The 18,416-nt window shown below is 44.8% G+C and overlaps 2 protein-coding genes across 4 annotated transcripts in view; one reads left to right on the forward strand and one right to left on the reverse strand.

The window, feature by feature from the left end:
• MATN4 (matrilin 4) overlaps positions 1–9,914 on the reverse strand; it is a 67,501-nt gene extending 57,587 nt beyond the window's left edge. The window contains exon 1 of the mRNA XM_060230896.1: positions 9,791–9,914. The gene's annotated coding sequence lies outside the window, so the exon portion shown is untranslated. The remainder of the gene's footprint in view (positions 1–9,790) is intronic.
• Positions 1–18,416, forward strand: part of RBPJL (recombination signal binding protein for immunoglobulin kappa J region like) — a 68,409-nt gene that overhangs the window by 11,379 nt on the left and 38,614 nt on the right. For 2 of the 3 annotated variants that reach the window (XM_060230898.1, XM_060230897.1), the window contains exon 2: positions 9,768–9,876. The exons of the other annotated variant lie outside the window; for it this stretch is intronic. In XM_060230898.1, coding sequence (XP_060086881.1) covers positions 9,768–9,876 — 109 coding nt within the window. The remainder of the gene's footprint in view (positions 1–9,767; positions 9,877–18,416) is intronic. 3 annotated transcript variants of the gene reach the window in all.

The raw sequence follows: 18,416 nt of genomic DNA on the forward strand, positions 1-18,416 counted from the left end.
GTTAAAGCCATCAAGCAACTGAAAAGTGGCAAGGCAGCAGGAGTTGATGGAATTCCACCAGAGATCTGGAAGCATGGGGGCACAGTACTACATAGCTCACTTCACAAAGTACTTGTCACCTGCTGGGAACAAGGCAAATTACCACAGGACTTTCGCGATGCAATCATCATCACCCTATACAAGAACAAAGGGGAAAAGTCAGACTGCTCCAACTACCGGGGGATAACCCTGCTCTCCATCGCAGGCAAAATCCTTGCCAGAATACTCCTGAACAGACTGGTGCCCACCATTGCAGAAGAACTCCTCCCAGAGAGCCAGTGCGGCTTCAGAGCTAACAGGAGCACCACCGACATGGTATTTGTTCTCAGGCAGCTCCAAGAGAAATGCAGGGAACAGAACAAGGCTCTGTATGTGACTTTTGTCGACCTTACCAAAGCTTTCGATACCGTTAGCAGGAAAGGCCTGTGGCAAATCTTGGAACGTTTAGGATGTCCCCCAAGGTTCCTCAGCATGATCATCCAGCTACACGAAGACCAGCGAGGCCAAGTCAGACACTGCAACGACCTCTCGGAGCCCTTCCCAATAGGCACAGGTGTAAAGCAAGGCTGCGTTCTCGCGCCAACTCTCTTTACGATCTTCTTTAGCATGATGCTTCAAAGAGCCGCAGTAGATCTAGATGAGGACGATGGTGTCTACATCCGCTATCGCACCGATGGCAGCCTGTTCAACCTGAGGCGACTAAAGGCACACTCCAAGACAATGGAAAAACTCATCCGAGAGCTACTGTTTGCTGATGATGCTGCACTCGTCTCCCACTCGGTATCAGCTCTGCAGCATATGACGTCCTGCTTTGCAGAGGCTGCCAAGCTATTTGGCCTAGAAGTTAGTCTGAAGAAGACAGAAGTTCTCCACCAGCCTGCACCCCAGGAAGATTATCACCCTCCCTGCATCACTGTGGGTGAATCAGTTCTGAAGACAGTCCAGCAGTTCAGCTACCTGGGGTGCATCATCTCCTCAGATGCCAAGATCGACAAGGAGATTGACAACAGGCTGGCAAAGGCAAACCGTGCCTTTGGCCGACTGCACAAAAGAGTGTGGAGCAACAAGCATCTGAAAAAAGGCACAAAGATCAATGTTTACAAAGCGGTTGTGATGACAACCCTCATCTATGGCTCCGAATCGTGGGTTTTATACCGTCATCACCTGCGACTCCTTGAGCGCTTTCATCAGCGCTGCCTTCGCACCATCCTCAACATCCACTGGAGTGACTTTGTGACCAACACTGAAGTCCTCAAGCGGGCAGAGGTTACCAGCATCGAGGCACTGCTGTTGAAGACGCAGCTGCGCTGGGCAGGGCATATTTCTAGGATGGAAAACCACCGCCTTCCCAAGATTGCCCTGTATGGTGAACTCTCCACCGGCCATCGAAATAGAGGGGCACCAAAGAAGAGGTACAAGGACTCCTTGAAGAAATCCCTTAGCACCTGTCACATCAACCATCACCAGTGGTCTGACCTAGCCTCAGATCGCAAAGCATGGAGGCACACCATCCACCAGGCTGTCTCTTCCTTTGAGAACGCACGCATAGCTGGTCTTGAGGACAAAAGGAGATTGAGGAAGAATCGCACTGCTACAGGACCAACCCTAAATCAGACTTTTCCCTGCAGCCGCTGTGGCCGGACCTGCCTGTCCCACATTGGTCTTGTCAGCCACCAGCGAGCCTGCAGCAAACGTGGACTATTGCACCCTTCTTAAATCTTCGTTCGCGAAGCCAAGCCGAGCATCACTTTACACCTCGCCTGCCTGCTGACCCAGTAACACCCCCAACCACTTTCCTCCCTGCTAGACTTCAAAACTGAAAGCAAATCCAGCCAGGTGAAAAAATTCTTTCAGGAGAGGAGCATTTGCATTTTGCAGAGGAAAACTGGTAGGCAATTTTTCTCTGAAAGTGCCTTAAAGGTAAAAGTAGTCCCCTGTGCAAGCACCAGTCGATTCCGACTCTGGGGTGATGTCGCATCACCATGTTTTCATGGCAGACTTTTTATGGGGTGGTTTGCCATTGCCTTCCCCAGAAAGTGCCTTATTCCTCCATATTCAAATCCCCTTGGCAAACTGAATTTTGGACGCACCCCTCTGCAGAGATAATGGAATGTTTCCCATCATAATAACTGCTGTGCCTCTTTTCTTGCAGAAAGAAGAAGGCAGGGGTGCATAATCTACTAAGGCAGGGGTGTCAAACTCATTTTGTTATGAGGGCCATATCTGACATAAATGAGGCCTTGTTGGGCTGGGCCACATTGAGCCGGGCCTTGTGTGTACCTATTTAAGATTAAGTAGCAGAGATATAAACTTTATAAAGGACACAGACAAACACAAAGTTTTTTTAAAAAAAAAAAACCTTAAAACGTACTTAAAACTTTAGCACTTGTTAGTCTTACAGGTACTCTGTTTGTAATTCTCCCATGGGATCCAGGGAACTAGGCAAAAGAAGCTCTGGCTCTTTCTTTCCTTTCCCATGGGACCAGGAGGCGTAGGAGCCTCAGCCAACAGAAGGAAGAGTGGCTTTGCTCAGTAGCTCCACTGTGCAATTGAGAGAACCTGGCAAAGCAAGCTCTGCCTCCCCCCTTCCTCTCCAAGGGAGGAGACTCAGCCAATAGAGAAAATAGAGGTTTTGCTCAGTAGGTTCTGTCCAATTGAGCAAGCCTTGCAAAACAAGCTGTTACGCAGAAGGAAGCAGGTGACAGCCAGTCGGGGGCCTGATAGGAGCCCTCCAGGGGCCTGATTTGGCCCTTGGGCCGCATGTTTGACACCCTTGTGCTAATGGGCGTAACATCTCCTATGTATATTTCTATTCAAATCTTTATTTAACAGGTCTATTTTTAAACATCTACTCATTTTGCCAAGATGTGTGAAGGTGAGGGGAAAAAACTCACTTCCAAATGCTAAAAAACGTTACATGATACTTAAAGCTCTGTCTGTGTTGCAAAAGCCCACAGAGGGCTAATTCTTCCACTCCATAAGCAGGGCAACGTAGAAGTGTGAAGAGGTAGTTGCACAAGCCAGACTTTGAATGAAACCTTTATGAGATCCCTGATTGAAATTGAGGTGATAGACATGAAGGGGACTGAACCCACATAATTCAAAATTGTTACTGTTTAGAGGAGTCTGGAGATAATCGTGTGAATCTGACTTCACACTGTCTTTTGGAGGAGAACCCTAAGCTTCTTCAGAAGATTATCACTGGTTCTTCAATGAGAAAATCAGTAACAGGCAAATTGTCCTGAAAGACAATTTATCCAGCATTCCTAGCAAGTTAATTTCAATTGACTTAGAAACATGTAACACTGATTAGGATGGTATTGTAAAGACACTGTATAATTGCTAAGCACTATTAATAATAATAAAAAAGGAGTATATAGCTGCAATATCTTATTAAGTGTGTTCTAAAGTGCATCTGCAAGGCATGTGCTGCACTCTTAGTTCACATTTGATAGCAATGAGTATGGAGTCTGAAAAGAGTCTTCTGTCAACTGAGCATGCTCCTTAGAACATGTCCCAGAATCCTCTGTAACACAGAAAGGTTTTATGTTTGTCAAAGCAATGTGAAACAGGTTCCCTCAAGCTAGGAAGTCTGGGAACCACAGCCATAACAGGATAATTTCTGTCACATCAACTTTAGCCTTCCCCATTATTACTGAAGAATGAATTGATGGTATCTTTGGAAACTATATTTTCACCACCAAGAACAAAACTGGATCACTGTAGTTAGTATTCCATGGCTCAAGGACATTAGCCTGGTGCAGAGCCCTCTTTTTATGGGGTTTCAGTTAGGCTCTTTGGAAGGAGTGATTTGAGGAATGCAGCCTCCAACCACCCTGCACAAATTAGGTAACTGGTGTACTCTGGTTGAAACCCAAAAAAAAGACATGCTTGATGGCAACGACTTTAATTTGCTTTAGGCTAAAACAGAACTAATTGTTGATCCTTGGAAAGCTAAAACCCTGCAAATCCACCGTGAAGAGAATTCATTGTGGAAAATACGCTGCTCTGCAAATGTTGCTGGTTTACTTTGAGGAATCCATTTGGGACAGATTAAGCAAAAATGTTCACCACCAGTGGTGGCAATGGCTCACTAAAGGTCGTGGCATCCATGCTTTAATATAGTAACCTCATTGTAATGGGGAGGGGGACTCAGGTCACCTGTGATACTGGCATCTAGGAATCTAAAACGTTTCCTCAGCTGTATTCTGGGCAGTCCCCTAAAAACTAACATTGGCTCTTCAAAATTCTAAATATTCTTTCCAGCTGACAAATGTGGAAGGAAATACTAACAGGAAGCTGGGACTGGGGTCACTGGGTGAAGAGCACAAAACAGTGTCTGGTCCATATGATGCTATCCTTGAAATGCCAGCAGCTTAAAACACAGGCTCCTCATTTCTCCTCCTACTGACAGCGGAAAATCAGTTCTACAAACTGTACAATCCAAGAAACTATCCCAAAAGTCCACATCTCTCATGTGAATGGGAGCAGACCAGCATGGGCAATAGGGATCCTCATCTCTGGAATCCACATTCAGTTTTGCATTCAATAAATTCTGCAAGCAATTAACTTTCAGTCTGTACTTAGCATCTCTTGCCAAAATTACTGGGAAGTCCCAAACTGCTAAACCACTATTAGTCTCAAAAAGCCTTGTCCTTTGCATGTTCAAGCAATCGCAGGGACTAGGAACTTAATTTTGAACACTTGTATGCTGCATAGGAATCTGAAGTCCTGACTCACAATGTGACTGCCTCTGTGTTAAAAACGTGTTCCCCTGCTCCTTCAGTTCTTAACAATTTTAATTGTTAACAACTATATGTTTTTTAAAATTACACTTTGTAAACCTCATTGCACAGGTTCTCTGGGCAGGTAGCATAAACACTTTCTAAATAAATTAACAGGCTTCAACTGGAGTAATGATGCAATCTTAGCATAGTTACACTCTTCTATGTCCACTGATGAGCTAGAAGAATGCAAATTTTCTTAGGGCTGCACTAAAAATCATCCCAAATTAAAGCTGTCTATGATAAGAAATATGAGAACTGAGAATCTCTCATTTATTTCCCCCAAAGTGGCTGACCGTAATTCAAGCATGCCAGCAAAGTTCTCATTTCTTCAGATGTTTTCACCATGCATTTTAGAGCCAGGCAGATTTTTTCAAAATGAGGTTAGATACATAGTTAGGAAATCTAACAAAAGGGCCTTATTGGGGATGCTGAAAAATGTTTCAGTTTCCTTTGAGAAGTCTTACAGGAAACCTCAGGAGACATATTGTGTTCTGAGCAACCAAAGGATAAATGTGAAAGGAATGTTTTAAAAAAGGCTGGTGAAAGAGAAAGCTTCCATCAAATAACATCTGTGAAATACTTTTTTAAAAGGGGGGAAAGTGTGCTCTTCAGGGAGGGGAGGGTGTAACAGCTTAAGCAGTTTTTGAACAATGGTCCTTCCAGATGGCTGAAAGAAAAGCCCACTTGCTTAGGTAGATAGTGTCATTTTACTAAAAAATACCACACGCTCTTGCCTGCATTCCAGACAGGAATTCATATTTCATGTGGGGCCAAGTAAATCCACTTACTCCACTGAACCACCCTCTGAGATAAATACTAAAGCTGAGTCTGCAAGCGAACCATACAGATTTGCTTCAGGGGGAGAAAAGACTCTTGTGTTTCCTTGCAGGTTCTCAATGCCAGCCTCATGGCTGTATTACTACAGCTTTTACAAGATTTCATTCGTAAAGGGCTGGCAACTCCAATATGAGTTGAGGACGGGATTTTGTAGGATAATTTATTGTGCCAATTTTAATCACTGGGTTTCAGGGACAAAAGCCCCATTGACTCCACCAGCATGGAGCCAGGCCCTTCCTGTCTGCAGACTCCTCTGCATTAAACCACTAGATGTTTTTGGTAACCAAGACTCAACAGAACATGCTTCTGCCACACAAGAGTCCTTTCTGCCCTGCCATTATACATTTGATGGTTTTCATCCAGTAACAGTTCACCTAGTTAGAGACTTCTTTGTAGGCTAAGGTTTTCTTCCTGGTGCTCATGTTAAGCACACCTATTCTCCTGTAGAACATGAACAGCTATTACTGGAAAGCCGGTTAAAAAAAAAAATTGGCAAGCTGGCAGAAGAAAACTGTTCACCCTGAGTTATCCTGTAGAACTTCTCTTTGCATTCCAATGTCAATTAATTGGTTACCTTGATCAATTAAACAAAACAATTGGGCCTGATTAACTATACAGCAGTTTTGTTTGGGGGGGGGGGTGTTTAAGCATGAATTATTTTTAGCATAATTACAAATTACAGGTATCCTCTCAGAACAGCCTTTCGTTCTGAATGAATTATTTTTTAAAAAAAGAACAGGTCTTCTTCTGTCGCACTGGAATGCCTCTTTTGCCTTTAAAAAAAGCTTTTTCACCATCAAAGCTACTATCTATTGAACTGCAAATTTAATTTGTGGATTACCTGACACTTTTAATTGATTTCAGAGGTCTTTAGCAGCTTCAGCAATGCAGACTAGCCAGAGCTTGCCAGGGCTTGGAAGCTCTAAGCGGGGTTGGCCATGGTTAGTATTTGGATGGGAGACCTCCAAGGAAGACCAGGGTTGCTGTGCAGAGGAAGGCAAAAACAAACCACCTCTGCTCATCTCTTGCCTTGAAAACCCCATGAGGGATCACCATATTTTGTTGGGGCTTGACTGACAGCTCTGAATTATGCATTCTTCAAACACGCAACAGCCCAACACTGCAATCCTAACAACTCTTTAGAGTAAGGCTCATTGTATAAACCTGAGTAGGATTTTACATAGACATGCTCTGCAAATCACTCTAAAACTCAAGGACCTGCATGACCAAAGTCATGTTCCAGGTTTCTGCTGCATCTGCCACAGGGGAAATAAACGGTGTAGGTAACATCATGTCCTACCTACAACTGCTTGATTCCGCTTTGGCCACAACACTCCCGCATACAAGCACAAGAAGCTGTAGTGACCCAAGAGCCAGATGCAGCAAACAACCTCGTCTTCACAGCTGCTTAATCAATGTAGCCGGTGCACATACCTCGGCAGAATACCAACAGCTAGCAGCTGCTTGTGCAAACATGCCTGCCACGTGCATTGAGGGTTACCTGGTTTGCAGGAATAATTTCAGTAAAAATGCAAAACTAGGCATGGGTCTGACAAACAGATCTTGTTCTGTTGTGAGCAACCCACTGAAGCATGTATCAGTCCTAACATTTAACGGTTGTTTTTAAAAACAAAATACACAGAAACAGCTGCAAAAACATTTGGCTTTGTAGATAAGCAGTGACTGAACAAGTCCAAATTATCTTAAATATTAAGAATGGATTACTGACCACAACTGCAACATCACTAGGCAAATCAAGACATACCGAGACAATAAGGAATGGATGCAGTTTCTCACTCAGTAGCAATGACGTGGATTTTTCGAGCATACCCCCACCAGCACTATTTCCCTTTTTCCCACAAAGAGATAAGGGAAATACAGAGAATCTGTCTGTGTCACAATAAAGGACCATTAGCAAAAACGGGACAGGAAAGCTGACTCATGGGAACAGTGGAAGGAGCAAGATTAAACAGATCCCAGTTTACTACATTGAACACTTCCACCTTGACTTCTCTCCACCTTCTTAATATACGTCACCTTTAATATCCATTACCCTTACTTCTAGAATAAAAGCATAAAATGAATCATGCCTTTTTGTCACAACTTGATCCGTGCATTCTTTCTTCCTTCTCTAGTAATGACTCTCTCTCATGCCTTCAAGCCAGTGAAGTGTGTTGAGGTTGGATCTAGACTAAATCTTCTGCCAGTTCATCCTTCTTGCTGCACACCCCCAATTCCTGAGGAGCCCACAGAAGCATCTGAGGGACATCACATTCTCCCTTTTTATCAAGCGATGACAGGGATTGAACTTGAGTCAGTGTGCATGCCAAGCAGATGCTCCACCATTGAGAAACACTAGCATCTAGCCATCATGATGAAGTGGTCCTCAGTCAAGCATCTGTATTAAACGCTTCACCCTCACCCCTCCTCCAATGTGCATCCATGCACCCTCTAGCCCCTCTTGTTCCCCACATCACACCAGAGCAAGAACTCTAGCTGCCTGAGGCTTGGTTTTTATCAGCCCCCTCTGTCTTCAAGCGACATCTTGGGTCTTGCAAGGTCACCCCTCTGAGACCTTTCTCTCTCAGACAGCTTCCTCCAGACACTCTTGTTCTTAGCCAGCTGAGCAGGGTGCCTGCTTCTAGAACAGGACTTCTGAATTGACAGGCAGGATCAGGGCATGAGAGCACAGAATGAACAGAATTATTCATCCATCTCCCCCTCCCAAATTTCTCCTAGCTCCAAGAGTGTCCCATACAAAACTCAGGACATAGCTAAAGCTCACCAGAAAAGGAGCACAGAAATGAATTTCAGCTCTGTGTTTCTGATCTTCTTGCAAAGAACAAGGACAGGAGGGTAAATGACAGGCAGGGCATTTTTATGCCCATTAAGGACAATAAAGACAGCTGTCTACAAAGACTGTTAATATGAAAATGACTATACAATGGTCTAACTAAAGGTAAAGTGTGCCCTTAGGTCACACCTGACTTATGGCAATATCTGCCAAGAGGCTTTCAAGGCAAAACATGAGCAGAGCTGGTTGGCCATTGCCTTCCTCTGCATAGCAGCCTTAGTTTTCCTTGAATGTCACCCATCCAAAGACTAAGGATGACTGCCCTGACTTGGATAGCGCATGCAAGCCTGATCTTGTCAGATCTCAGAAGCCAAGAAGGGTTGACTGTGGTTAGTACTTGGATGAAAGACTTCCTTGAAATACCCAGTTGAGAGGCAGAGGTAGGCTCTATTCAGCCATCTCTCTGAATATTCTCCAGGCCCCCAATAAGGGACAGTTACCAGAGGATGACATGACTTCCAGGTGCAAACACACACAAAATACCAAAAAAACAAATCCTAAGCATGACTGACCCTGTTTAGTTTCTGAACTCTAACAAGCACAGACTAGCCTGGGCCACTCTGGCTATTCACCTGCTGTAAAATGAAGGTACAGAACAGCTGGTCAGAACAGGGCTTTTTTGAACAGGAATGCAGTTCCCGCTAGCTTGGCATCAGGGGTGTGTGGCCTAATATGCAAATGAGTTCCTGTTGCGCTTTTTTTTACCAATAAAAGCTCTGGGTCAGAAGAACCAGGGCCAGAAAATGAAAAGGTCACTGGAATAGTGGGAGAGATGCTGGGATTTCGTTCACTGGATCTTTGAAGGAGAGGAAAGGTGGATAGCGCCAATGCCCAGGATGCCAAGCTGATCCTGGAAACTCTTTTCAAATATCTCTCCACCATCCCATGCATACACTCCTTCATCAATAACAAAAAAAAAAAAAAGCCTGAGGAAGTTGCCGGGCTGCCGCCTTGAAACACTTCCCGCCTTCTCCACTTTCCTCGATATGCTACAGAGAGGACAAGCCAGGCAATCCTTGGGTTGGGTTGGAAATGTGCGTGGCGCAGGGCAGCTCGACCGCAGGGGAGCCCTTCGGGTGCAGAAGAACTTTCCGGATGGCGGGTTCCCAGCTCTCTCTTCCCCCTGCCCTGCCCCCTTGCCCCAGGGGTGGGTGGATGCCCCATGGCCTCTCCGGGAGGGCTCCCCACAAGGCGTCTGTCTGCGCCCTTCTGTTCCCTCCTGCGCTCATGGCTGCGCTCGTCCCCTGCAGGTGCCCTGGAGCCCCTCACTCACCTCGGCCGGCTGGAAGGCTCGGAGAGGCGGCGACGAAGCGAGGCGGAAGGTGGGCAGGAGGCGACTCCCCCGTCGGGCTGGTTCAGGTAAAGCCGGGAGCCGGGAAGGGGTGGCGGGGAGGCTGTTGCGCCCCGCGGCGATTGTGCTTCAGCAGCTGCTCCGGACTGAGAGGACCACGAGCAGCGGCCGTCGCCTTTAAGCGGGATCTGTGGGGAGAGGCCGGGTGGGGAAGGGGCCGACCCCTCCCCTGCCAAGCTGAAGCGAGCGGGTCTGCCCCATGGAGAGTGGGTCGCCTGAGCGTCTCCAAACCCCACCCTCCTCCTCCAGGACAAGATGGGTGGGGCCGTGCGAGGGACACCCCCCGCCCGTTGGGCATTCCAGTCCCCTCGCCTGAAGATGTGGGGCCTTGGCTCGAGTGCGTCTGGGCGTGCTGGGAGAAGCGCCCACGAGGTCAAGAGATGAGACGGAGTTCCAAGTCCCTGGTTAGGTTATAAAGGGAAACGGTTGATATTTGAACAGAGCTTTTTTTCCTAGAAAAAAAGAGCTGCTGGAACTCTCATGTGGGAAAAGAATTAGAAACCCATAGGTGTCCCTCCTGAATTGTTAAAAGTTTTATGAGAATTTTGTTTCCACCAAGAGGTTCCAGAACTCCTCCATTCCACTGCATTCCCCCAGGAAAAAGCCTTGTATTTAAGGTTCGGTTAAATTAGACTGCCAATGTATTCATAATAACCTGTATGGCATATAAAGTGGAGGGAGAGGGAGCACTGGTACTCTGCAAGAATTATTCCAGCGTAACTACCCACCTGGTTCCATTCTCTCAGCCAATACTGTGTGAATTAGACTTGCAGTCCTTCCTATCCGTGTTTGGAAGCCTTGAAACACATGTAACTATGTGTAGGACTGACTGCCTAGGAAACTCAACAATCAGGTGCACAGAAGAGTCTTCTTGGACCTACCTGTCTCTCAACCAGACTTACCGCAAGTATAAAGTTCAAAGCGGGCAGCCGTGTTTGTCTGAAGCAGTTGCACAAAGCAGGACTCAAGTGCACCTCTAAGACCAACCAATTTTTATTTAGAACAAAAGCTTACGTTCTAAATAAAAATTGGTTGGTCTTAAAGGTGCAACTTGAGTCCTGCTTTGTGCAAGTATAAAGTTATTGCACATATAAAATGGAGGAGGAAGGAACCATGTGTTCTTGGTGTGATCCTTGGTACAGAAATGCAAGATACAACAAATGTGATAGAAGCCCAGGCATGATTGAAATCATAAATGCAGCAGAGTCAGCAGGAAAAGCTTATGACATTTTTTAATCAACTCACTGCCCTCCCAAGTCTTTTTGACTTTTAAAGTGTGAATAAGCAACTTGGGATTCCTAAAAAAATCTGCCCAATATCTCTGTGGTTCGTAAGTTTTGCAGAAATTTTTATGCTATACACAGATTGGTTGTCACAGATCGGCTTCCCATCTGCTTCCTTTTGATGTACATTCACCCTTCCAAAGTTCTGCTTCACCAACCAAAAAGATGCCCTCCCCAACACCTACCCTGGTGGAAATTCTTCAGGGAAGGAATGGTGTACACCCTGTGGCCCCAGAATTAACAGTGGCTCAGTACAGAACCAAATAATGGCTCTTTTAAAAAAGAAAATGAAATATTCACATTAAGTTATATTAGAAGAGCATCGCTACCCCAGTTATAAAGGGAGTGTCAAAAGATTTTCATGGGACTATGAGTCTTCTTAGAGATACTTTCCAGAAAGAGAAGCGATAGAGGTAGACAGTTGTAAAACATTCACCAATGTATGCCATTGCACTAAAACAATAGTTTTGAATGTTCCTGTATATATTTATTACTTGTGTGAGATCTCATGTGTACCACTTTCTAATAAAGAACTCACAACAACATCTTTTTTGCAATTAGGTACCACCTAACTGTCTATTTATCAGAACAAAGTTTGAGTCCAGTGGCACCTTTAAGACCAACAACATTTTATTTTGGGTATGAGCTTTCGTATGCATGCACATTTCCTTGGAAGTGTGCATGCACGCAAAAGCTTATACCCAGAATAAAACTTTATTAGTCTTAAAAAGTGTCACTGGTCTCAAATTTTGTTCTACTGCTTCAGATCAGCATGGCTACTCACTTGAATCTGTCTATCAGTGTACGCTGAAAAGCTGGAGTGAAGCTGATCAAAATTAAATTCAACAGAGACAATTGCAATAATCTGCATTTATTCAAAAAAGAATCAGGTGTTCAAGTGTAGACTGGAGAGGTCTGTGAGAAAAGGGTTACAGGTCAATCACAAACTGAACATAAGCCAGTAGTGTGATATGACTTCAAAAAAGGCTAATGTGATTTTAGGCTGTGTTAATAGGAGCATAACATTCAGGTCATGAGAAGGAAGCTTTCAGTCTATTTTTTGGCTAGTCATACCTCACCTGAAGGACTGTGTCCAGTCTCCAGTTCTGGGCACTCCTCTTTCGGAAGGACACAGACAAATTGAAATGGGCTCTGAGGGAGGCAAAAGAGATTACTTGAGGTCTGGAAAACAAATCCTATGAGGAAAATGAACTGGATGTGCTTAACCTGGAGAAGAAAGGTTGAGAGGCTTGCATTGTTCAGCTTCCTAAAAGTTAGTCATGTGGGCCACGACTTATTTGCAAGCCTGTAGCCACACTGCCACCTAACTTCCAGGTGGGGCCCCCTGACTCCTGGGGGCCCTCCAGGGCACAGTCTACTTTTTTCCTTTTTGCCATGACTGAGATGGCAAAGTATCAGCAGCAGGTGGAGTCAGGAGAGCAGAGCAGGGCACAGTGCCCTGTAGCAGCAAAAGTAGCAGGCAGAGAGGAGGGAGGCGTAGGAGCAGGAAGTGGAGGAAGCAACATGGAATGGAGCTGCTGGCTGTAAAGTGGGGGAGAAGGAGGTGGAAGGAAACTCCCCCTGCTTGCACACGAGATGCAGTCCCTTCTTCAAGAGGGGATTGGATAAACATATAGAGCAGAGGTCCATCAGTGGCTATTAGCCACAGCTTATCGTTGGAACTCTCTGTCTGGGGTAGCGATGCTCCGTATTCTGGGTGTTTGGGTGGGGGCACAGTGGCAGGGCTGCTAGTGTCTTGGCCCCACTGGTGAACCTCCTGATGGCACTTAGGATTTTTTTGGCCACTGTGTGACACAGAGTGTTGGACTGGATTGGCCTGATCCAACATGGCTTCTCTTATGTTCTTCTTGACTCCAAAGTTTTAAAATTGGCTGCCTTGACTTGGCCACTTTCAGAGCCTCCAGCTTTTGCCCGTATCCCAAAAAACTTCTGAGAAGCAGCAAACCCTGCAGTGGATGAGAAAGGGTGCCCCTGACTTTTTAAAAAGCCCCCCAACTTTTAAAATCCTGGCTACAGCCCTGCTTATTTGGTGTTGCTCTGGAACACAAGACTATATCTACTGAGCCAGATTGAGAGGAGAAACTTCTTAGCGGAAAGAGCAGTCTGACAACAGAATCAGTTACCTGGGGGAGGACTCTCCTTACTGAATGTTTAAAAAGCAGAACCTGAACAACCATCAATCAGGAATGCTCTAGGTTTGGATTGCCTGCATTGAATAAGAAGTTGTCTTAGGGTTGCCAGCTTCCAGGTGGGGCCTGGAGATCTCCCACTTTTACAACTGGTCTCCAGGTGGCAGGGATCAGCTCCCCTGGAGAAAATGGCTGCTTTGAAGGGTGAACACTATGACACTGTTCGATGCTGAGGCCCCTTCCCTCTCCAAACCCAACCCTCTCTTGGATCCACCACCAAAGTCTCCAAGTTTTTTCCAACCCAAATCTGGCAACCCTAGTTGGAATAGATGACCTGCAAGCCCCCTTATAGGCTGGACTGGGGTTCCCAACCCTTTTAAGCTTTTGGAATTCTGACACAGTGTGGTGGGCCAAGTCACAAATGGCTGTCCCAAAACTGCTGCAGCAGCGGCTTGCCTTCAGTCAGAGAGTGAAGATTCTTGTGCTGCTGTAACAGTTGCTGCCAAAGCAACATGGGTCACAGCCATTGCGATGGGGAAGGGGGGGGGGTTAACTCTTTCCCCTCATGCCATTTCCCCATTCAAATATGGCCCCTCATGACTGAGTTAAGCCCTGATATGGAAATGAAGATAAGCAGAATACAGGTATTTTTAGCCTTCTGGGCATAATAGATGTTCTGGATTGAGGAAATGTCAGAGGGTAAGGATGGGGAAAGAATTAAATTCCTCCCTTTTCCAGTGTTACAGCCCAAATCCATATTGGGGACCCTGGTTACATTTTAGGGTCAACACATCTGGCATTCCAATCTTGGAACTCCAATATTCTGTATAGTTTGGTCCATTTTTATCTCCAAGGTCCTAATAATACCTTCTGTCCATTTGATGTGGCTGCTCCAACAAAAGACATCTGGCTGATCTTTGGCCTCCACTTCCACCAGCTAAATTGGTTTAAACAGAAGTAATTGTGCGTAAGTGTGAAGGGAATCCAGCCCAGGATCTGCTGAAATTCATGTGATTCCCACAAATGTAAACAAGGGTAATTTGGACACCAGCGATACTCATAAGCTTCTAAGAGCACTTGATTGGCTGGCTCATAGACTGGACTTTAATAGCACGCTGTTGCTTTATGTAGCAATGTGCTTAATTGCATGGAATTTCCTTGGCAGGTCAAAATCAGGCTTCCATTTAATTTGCCTTAAGATCTTCATGTTCATGCAAGCACAGAAGAGGAGGTGGCAAAGAAGACTGTGTTCAAGCAGAAACATCAATCATGAGATGTGTCCATCAAATTCTGACTTTACATAATAGAAAAATTATTTGCACCTTCTTGGCCTTTATTCAGATCTATAAAGAGCAAGGGAAGGGCTTTGTTTTTCTTCCATATTTGTTCCTTGGTATGTGTTTGGAAACATTTTTAACAGTGAAGGCATAGGGAAGAGCCTGCAAAAGCATCAGGGGGAAAAGTGCATGAGACAGAGAAAAAACGGAGGGTGGTGCATTCAAACAGAACTCTGGATCCTGGCTCTGAGGTTTTAAGAAGAGTTCCAAATATTATGCCTGAACTCTTAGAAGCTAAAATGATTAAGCTGAGGCTACTGTACTTTGGTCATGTTATGAGAAGACAAGAGTCACTGGAAAAGACAATAATGCTAGGAACAGTTGAAGGCAGCAGGAAAAGAGGAGAACCCAACATAAGATGGATTGATTCAATCAAGAAAGCTCCAGCCCTACAATTACAAGACCTGAGCAAGTCTGTTAACAACAGGAAGTTTGGGAGTATGTTAATTCTTATGGTTACCATAAGTCAAAAGTGACTTGACTGCACTTGACATGCTCACACAGGACAGATCAGGATTAAGAATGGCCATTCTGACTTTGATTAACTTTTTATCATTATGAGCAGTAGGATCAATTTGCAAATATTTGCTCTTGGTCACAAGTGAGAAGGCAATTAATCATTTCTCTGAAGTCGTAGGAAATGCAAAGGGTGTGATCCAGGATAGATTAGGCATTTTAAAGACCTTTTTGGGTCAACGTGAGAGATGAATGCACAACAATTGTAAGCTAGGAAGTCCTGGATTTGAATGTGGATTTGCTGCAATCTGCATGCATTTACAAGGTAGCAGCTCTCAGTGAAGTCCATTGGAGTTACTTCTGAGTAATTATTGTAGTGCGTATGGCAAGTAGGGCTGCTGAAACCTTCTATGGGATCCCCAAAGATTACCTTCTAGTGACTCCCCAGACAGATTCCCTCTCATAATAATATTAAACACACAGACGTTAAGATGCTTGATCAGAATAGATATTGTGTTCTTCCAACAGTACTTTGCCTGGTTCCTGGGCACTCCAAAATTTGTACCCTTAGTCCTCAACATTTCGTCAGCTATGCTAGCAGACTGCTCTTGGCTCTTATTCCTCAAGTCAGAGATAATAAGGCTAACCTGCCTTAGCTTGAGATTACTAAACCAATGTATGCAAAATGGTTTGAACATGGGGAGAATGTGTGAGTGCTTAGAATTATGCACAACTCTTCTATTAAAATCAGTGGGGGTTTTAGGAGATTAATTTTGGCTGAATTATGCTCAACTAGCTGTGCTTTTTCTTGCTTTGTTTCCTTTCACTGTTTTTTTAAAACCGCTACTGAGACAAAAGACTTTACAAATCTAGCAGAGACATGAAATTTGCAGACATGACAAAGTAATACTATAACACAATATTCAAAGCTTTGTATGAATTCAGGAGAATAATAAATGTTCCTTGTAATCCTAAATATGTACCATGTGCCAGAGATCATGGATCTGGTCTGTTGAGCTCCATGAAGCAATTCCCCATTGACCTTGCCAAATGTAAATTCAAACCAGATGATGGACCTTGGGTGGTCCCCTCAAAATTCAAAATGTGGAACGCCTTTAAAGATGCAACTTCCAGACCATTCAGCTAAAACAACCCATAGATGACTGCAAACAGAGGGCAGGGGAGGTGTTGACTACTGGTTAGAGCCAGCTGTTGTGCCTGTGAGCACTTTAGGACTTTTGAGGATGGGGAGAGAGCATCACCCCACAAAATGGCTGCCAGGGACAGGGGAGACCACACCATCCACAAAATGGCTCAATGAGGTCTGAATTACAGTCACAAAATGCTGGGAGTTTCTGAGCCAAGCATTCTTCTATGATGGAGGCAGCTGTTTTGAAATGGGTGCAGCCAGCCAACACAAAGATAGTGCCTGGTGGTCACTTCTGTATCATCTCCTACTCCAGAGAAGCATGGGAAAACCAGGAATGGCTCTTTTCTTTGAGGAAGAAAAGCTTTGGAAAGAGGTGAGCACCATACTGACCCTTTGGGGATCACTCAGACCGTTAATATCAATCGTTGTTGGACACAGTTTTAAAGGGAGTTGAAGGTAATATTATAGATACCCTGCCTTTCACTCAGAGTGACTTACAATCTCCTTTCTCTTCCCCTCCCCATAGCAGACATCCTACTTCACAGAGGCTGAGAGAACTCTCAAAGAACTGCTCCTGAGCAGAACAGCTCTGAGAGTCATACCAGCAGGTGCAGGTGGAGGCGTGGGGAATCAAACCCAGTTCTCTCAGATAAGAGTCCACACACTTAACCACTGCACCAAGAAAGCTTTCGAGGTAAACACCAGAGCCAGTGCAATGTTTATCTACTTTATGTATACCCTACCTTTCTTCCCAATGAAGATTCAAAGGGGTTTATATTGTTCTTCTCTCCTGCATTTTATCCTCACAGCAGCCCTTTGAGGTAGGTTAGAATGAGAGCAAGTGACTGAGCAAGAGACAAGGTCACCCAGCAATCTTCCATGGCAGAGCAGAGATTCACATCTGGGTCTCCCAGATCAAACACCGACCACTATACTACACTATCTACATTGACAGTACAGGCAAAATAATTGCATTAATCAACAGGCCACCACATTTTTCACAAGTTGTAACTTCTGAATTGTTCTCAAAGGCAGCTGCATGCTCAGCATGTGACAGTAGTTTAGCCTCAAGGACTACCATGGAATGGATAAGTGTGGCCAGATCAGCAGAGCCCATTCAAGAAGCCAGTTTCCTTGTGAGAGGAAATGGAAAGACTCAAAGGGTTTATATTGTTCTTCTCTCCTGCATTTTATCCTCACAGCAGCTACTGACATTGCTTGCCTTTTAGCTAATATGAGGGAAGAATCTAGTAAAAACCCCAGACTCTTACCTGGCTCTCCCAGAATCGGTTTGGAGAAGCTAGAGAGAATGCCTGAAAAGGTACGGTTCTGAAAAGGATTTATCACTAGGGCAGAGAAAAATATTAAAAACAGAATATAGGAAAGACAGAAGGCAAAAGAAGAAGGGGATGGTAAAAGATGAGATGGCTGGACAGTGTTACTGATGTAACAAACATGCATTTGAGCAGACTTCAGAGGATGGTGGAAGACAGGGGGGCCTGGCATGACTTTGTCCATGAGGTTGCAAAGAGTCGGAATTGACTGTGCGACTGAACAACAAAAATTTTCAGATCAGGGATCAGCTGTTTGGAATTTCAAAGATAAAAAAGGCCAAAGAGGAATTCAAATGTGCTTGTTTTTCTTTGTGGCTTAACACACCTAACCTTTGTCTCCAAGGCACCTATATTAGTTGTGATTGAAACTGTAACAAAACACAATAACCTTTTTGTGAGAAGTTCTTCATAATTTGTCACTGTGCCCACAAATGCTATATTCAGTCTTGGAAAAATTGTTTGCACCTTCAGAAGGCTGAAAAAGGGTGAGCTGCTACTCTTTTAGAATTGCCAGCATTTCAGTTAGCCACTGCCTTTAGCATCAGTTTGGTGTGCCAACATTAATATGCAATAATGTTTATCCCCCTACTTAAAAAGTTCCATCAGCTGATTTTTGGTGCAGTCCAAAACAGAGGTACAGCCTCCTAAGTCTATTGACTTCAGTGGTCTTTGAAGGTGGTTACCGGGGTTGCCGGGTCCAACTCTAGAAATATCTGGGGACTTTGGGGGTGGAGCCAGGAGCAAGGGTGTGACAAGCACAACTGAACTCCAAAGGGAGTTCTGGCCATCACATTTAAAGGGACTGCACGCCTTTTAAATGCCTTCCCTCCATTTGGAA

This window comes from Heteronotia binoei, chromosome 2 (assembly GCF_032191835.1).
Source record: "Heteronotia binoei isolate CCM8104 ecotype False Entrance Well chromosome 2, APGP_CSIRO_Hbin_v1, whole genome shotgun sequence".
NCBI classification, from domain to species: Eukaryota; Metazoa; Chordata; class Lepidosauria; order Squamata; family Gekkonidae; genus Heteronotia; species Heteronotia binoei.